We start from the raw sequence: 5,000 nt of genomic DNA, 5'->3' as shown, positions 1-5,000 counted from the left end.
TAACACCTCCCTCTCCCTCCACTGACTCGCTCCATCGCTGTTCTCCACATCTAGTCAAGTTTTTAATGTTGCTGTCTGCGTCTGTCGTGTCTGGGGCTGACTCGCCGGCGCATAATTGTGACAAATGTCGACGTAGATTGACGTAAAAGTCGCATCAAATCCGCCTTGGTTGCTCACACTGCGGCCGCATTGAAAAAAATCTGATCTGGGTCTGATTCAGGACCACATATGTGTGTGGTCTAAATCTGATTTGAAAAAATCAGATCTGGGCAAGATTTGAGTTTTCACACTACCTCTGAAGAAGTCTGACCTGGTCACTTGACCCCCCAAAAAAATCAGATTTGGGCCACTTTTGCCTGCAGTGTGAACGGGGCCAAAGTGATGGAAGGAATGGAAACACAGTTGCTGTGGGAGTTTTTGATGTAGCCACACTACGGCCTAACCACGTATGATACATCCAAAGGGGGAAATCCACCTAGAGCTGAAATGATGAGTGATCGACAGAAAATTAATCCGCAACCATTTTGATAATAGATTCATTGTTTAGGTCATTTTTTCAAGCAGAAATACTAAATAGAAATACTATTATTCCAGGTTCATAAATGAGAGAATTTGCTGCTTTTCCTTGTTTTAACATTATCGTAAACGTTTTGGACAAAACAAGACGTTCAATGACGTCACCTCGATTATAAAAAACGCTGAGCTATGAATCAAAATGTCAGCAGCGGGACTGACTGCTGTAAAGTATAGTTCAGAGTTTGCCTCGGCAGCTGGACACACCCTGGTACCTGCATGTTACCGGCGTAAAACACCAGCAATAAGCCTACAGGTGACTGTTGTAAAGTCGTGTAACAATATAAGTGATAAAAATATATACTGTGTATATGGAAAACACAAATAAATACTCACATACATCAGCTATATGTTCCAATCTGCACAGTCTGTACTGAGAGCTGCAGGTCTGTCTCTCTGAGCCACTTTGATGTTTATAGACACTTGTAACAAGCTCAATCTGCTTCTCACACACACACACACACACACACACTGATGCGTGACTCGTGTGCCAGAGGCGCACCTTGGCACTGACACAAATTTCATGTACACACACACACACACACACACACTTTTCCTCCCAGTGTGTCAGGAGAGCTGATATTAGACGTAAGGATTTGGGGATTAAGTTGATATGATGGCATAACACTCCCACTGCACACACACACACACACACACACACACACACACCTACACTCAGACACATACACAAACAGATAAGAAGGCAGATGACCCACTTGGCACCTTCCAGTACCTTTGTCTGGAGGCATTCCCACCCGACACACACACACACACACACACACACACACTCACACACAGTGATGAAAAGATGAATAAAGCTGGAGGCCTGCATGGTTCAAACTCATTCATCTCTCCTTCCTCCTGCCCTCTGTCGCCCCTGGCAACACACACACACACACACACACACACACACACACACACACACACACACACAGCTGGTGGTGTGCCAACACCATATGGGCACCGCAGCACTAATGGCACAAAGATGTGTGGCAATTTTAATAATAATCACAATAATAATGATAATAATAATAATGATGATAATAAAACTGTTACAAACTACTTGGACAATAAAACAGTAAAATCAAAAGATAAGATAAGCCTTCATTGATCCCCAGAGGGGAACTTCAAATATGTACAGATAACAGAGAAATTTAAAAAATAAATAATTAGAAGTATAGAAAATAAGAATAGAAATAAAAATAGAAGCTATACAAGAGCAAGTAAACTTTCCAAGGCATGAGGAATAGCAGTATAAGACGGGTCATCAAAGTGAATCATTAACTGGAGTTCAAAATCAATAACATGTTCTAACATAGAAACACCAGCTAATGAATAAAATGTATAAGGAGATTTAAATGAGGTAATATTAGCACATTTCTGCAGTAAATGACCTGAAAACATCATTAATACAGTAAAGAAATCTCAATATCAACCTCCAGGATTCACACACAGGAAGCTAAACGCGGAGAACAGCTTGTTTGTTGTTTATTGGCAAATTAATTGGAAAATAATAAAGTTATAAAAATGAGCCAAGACAGTTTAAAGACGCAGTAGCGCCCCCTACAAGCTGCAATGCTAATTACAGATACAATATGAAAGTGTTGGACTGAACAAACAACATACTGATGATTTGGTTCATCTCAGTGGGTCTTCAGACTAAACGTAGGATTGTGTTGGTGTACAGGTACAGGTGGGGGTACAGGTGTACAGGTACAGGTGTGCAGGTACAGGTGGGGTCACACACACTGCTCCTGATGTGTGTAGGGGTGTATCGAAAGGTGCTGTGGACAAAAGCGTCTGCCAAATGAAAGAAATACGATGCAGGAAGTCCAGTTTGAGTGAAACATCCATGAGTTTGAATGTTCATCAGACCCCAAACCATTTTATTCTCCATCTCCAACATCGCCAGGTTCATTTTCCCCCGGACCCCAAACAGTTGGATTTACCCCAATCATGTTACAAAGTCATCTAACAGGAAGTTAAACATCTTTGACACGGCAAAAGTTGAGCCAGGTTCAACATGTTCTCCGGACGACGTCTTTATCGTTTTGCTGGAGCATCTGCGTTGGTATGGATTGAAGTGATCCATGTCGCTCCTCATAGCTGCAGAACCTGCCTGAGAATCAACATGTTTTTAAGTTTCCTTCAGTCTCACAGTGATCCAGAGACAGCTGTCTGTCCGTCCACGGGTCCACTGCAGACAGGAGCTGCTGACTGCTGGTTCGGCTGCTCTGATGGGGTTGTTGTGATATTAACACTGATTATTCTGATATACAATAAATGGTGAAACACAGCAGTTGTTACTGAGTGGGCTGTATTTAGTTGCACATGGAAACTACTACATACTAGACCTTGGGAAAAGTGTCTGACCAAATGTGTGTGTGTGTGTGTGTGTGTGTGTGTGTGTGTGTGTGTGTGCAGCTCTTTCAGGCCAGTACTATCTCTGCAGGGCAGAGAGAGAGAGAGAGAGAGAGAGAGAGAGTGATAGATAGATAGAGCCAGCTCACGGTGCTGAGCTCAGCAGAAAACTACCCACCAGGTCCTGCCAGTCCTCCTCCTCCTCCTCCTCCTTTCATCCCATCACGCCATCATGCTCTCTGTCAATAAAGCGATGAAGAGGAGGGATGGAAGGGGGGGTGATGGGGGCTGGAGGCGAGGGGCTAGACGGATGTCCGGGTTTGAAGCTGATTGCTGCCTTTGTTCAGCAGGATTTTCAAATTGAAGCATTTGACAACAAAGAGCCGACTTTCTCTCTCTCTCTCTCTCTCTCTCTCTCTCTCTCTCTCTCTCTCTCTCTCTCTCCCTCGCTCTCTCACTCCTTTAATAGTGAAAGCCCTCGCAGGCCTTTGTGCAAAAGCTGCTCTCCCCGGAGAGAAGCAGAGGAAGAGAGAGAGAGAGAGAGAGTTGCGGAGGAGGGTAAATGGCAGAAGATGGACAGATCAGAGAGGAAGGAAGAGAGAGAAAGAAGAGAGCAGCTTGTTTTTGTTTAGAGATGCTAATGTTATGCACTAACTGCTCTCAGATACTGTACAACTATTACATAATATATGCTATTACCATTAGACCTTTGTGCTAATATTTAACATGTAAATACATGGGGGGGGGGTGCAGCGTACAGTATTAGTCTGCTGGCAATGATGAGGATCATCCAGACGTCTTGCTTGAAGATGTGACTTGTGCAAGAAAACTTTGCTTAAAGTGAGGAAGAGTCTCTGCTCTGAGACGATGAGCCGAGATGTAGCTCAGCCATCAGGCCCGTAGCCAGGACTGAACGAATCCTGACGTCGCGACGAAGAAAGATCTGTACTTATTTAGATGTTTTGTGTTTTATTTATTGCGTTAGCTGTTCACTTATATTTTCTGTAATGGAGCAGTTCTTTCAAGGGTCCTGAACGACAAGATACTGTCTTAGAACTCTGTATTTTCCTTATAACTTATATCAAATTTCATTACATGTTCTTTTTTAGGAGATTATGGACCCACAAACTCAGCGTCGGATTATCTCATTATGTAGTTGGTGGTCCTGACTAACCTTTTGTTCCCCAACATAAACGCGTTTCTAAGCCCTCTCCACACCGCCAAGAATGCAGTTCTGGTTTACTTATTTAGTCTAAATAATAATAAATAACACATTTCCCACAAGGTTGTTAAAGACCCACATTCCTAGAAAACGTACAGAGGATATGACAAGTGAAGTGAGTATGCCAGGCTCATGAGTTAATGTACTGTCGTGCTGAAAAGGGAGCTGAGTCTGAAGGTGGAGGTTCTTTGGAGGTGGAGGTCAGTCTTTGGTGCAGCCCTCACGTAATGACAGAAACACTGAGATTGTAGATTCAAGCAACGGAAAAGATTTTCCCTCGCAAATGTCCGGTCGAATCCAGCCAGGATGAGGAGCTCCGAGATCCAGAAGGGGCTCGGAAGAGGAAAGGATCCAGTTGAGATTGCTCAGGATCGGCACGGCTCCTGGACGCCTCCCTTTAGAGGTTTTCTGGGTATCTAGGAGGAGCCCCTGGAGGAGACCCAGAACAACTGGAGGGATGTTAGATGTAGAAAAGTAGTCATGTGAAATGCCTCAACATGTGTGTACTGATGCTTTCTGTCTCTCTCTCTCTCAGCACCTATCGCAGCCGGCACCGGCCCAAACTTCTCATTGGCAGACCTGGACAGCTCCTCCTACTACAGCATGAGCCCAGGAGCCATGAGGAGACCGCTACCTAGCACCTCCTCCTCCAGGTACACACACACAAACACACACTCCCTAGTTCTTATTGCTATATCTTATAAGACTTCTACACCTTTGACAGCGCAGCAAATGAGAAAACAGAAATCTATTAGATGAATGTAAAACAGGAACAGCTCGCAGACTCCTCCATCACTCGGGAGCTACGAAACAACTGCATGTAGTGAGGCGTCTCCAGCTCGTC

At 44.1% G+C, this 5,000-nt stretch overlaps 1 protein-coding gene across 9 annotated transcripts in view; it reads left to right on the top strand.

Annotated features, from left to right (window-relative positions):
- The window catches only part of nfia (nuclear factor I/A), a 204,408-nt gene that overhangs the window by 167,532 nt on the left and 31,876 nt on the right, over positions 1-5,000 (top strand). For all 9 annotated transcript variants that reach the window (XM_044198953.1, XM_044198948.1, XM_044198952.1 and 6 more), the window contains exon 5: positions 4,692-4,809. In XM_044198953.1, the coding sequence (XP_044054888.1) occupies positions 4,692-4,809 (118 nt within the window). The remainder of the gene's footprint in view (positions 1-4,691; positions 4,810-5,000) is intronic.

Source organism: Siniperca chuatsi, linkage group LG6 (assembly GCF_020085105.1).
Source record: "Siniperca chuatsi isolate FFG_IHB_CAS linkage group LG6, ASM2008510v1, whole genome shotgun sequence".
Lineage (NCBI taxonomy): Eukaryota > Metazoa > Chordata > Actinopteri > Centrarchiformes > Sinipercidae > Siniperca > Siniperca chuatsi.
Note: the sequence above shows the minus strand (reverse complement) of the source record. Positions and strands in the feature narration are given on the sequence as shown.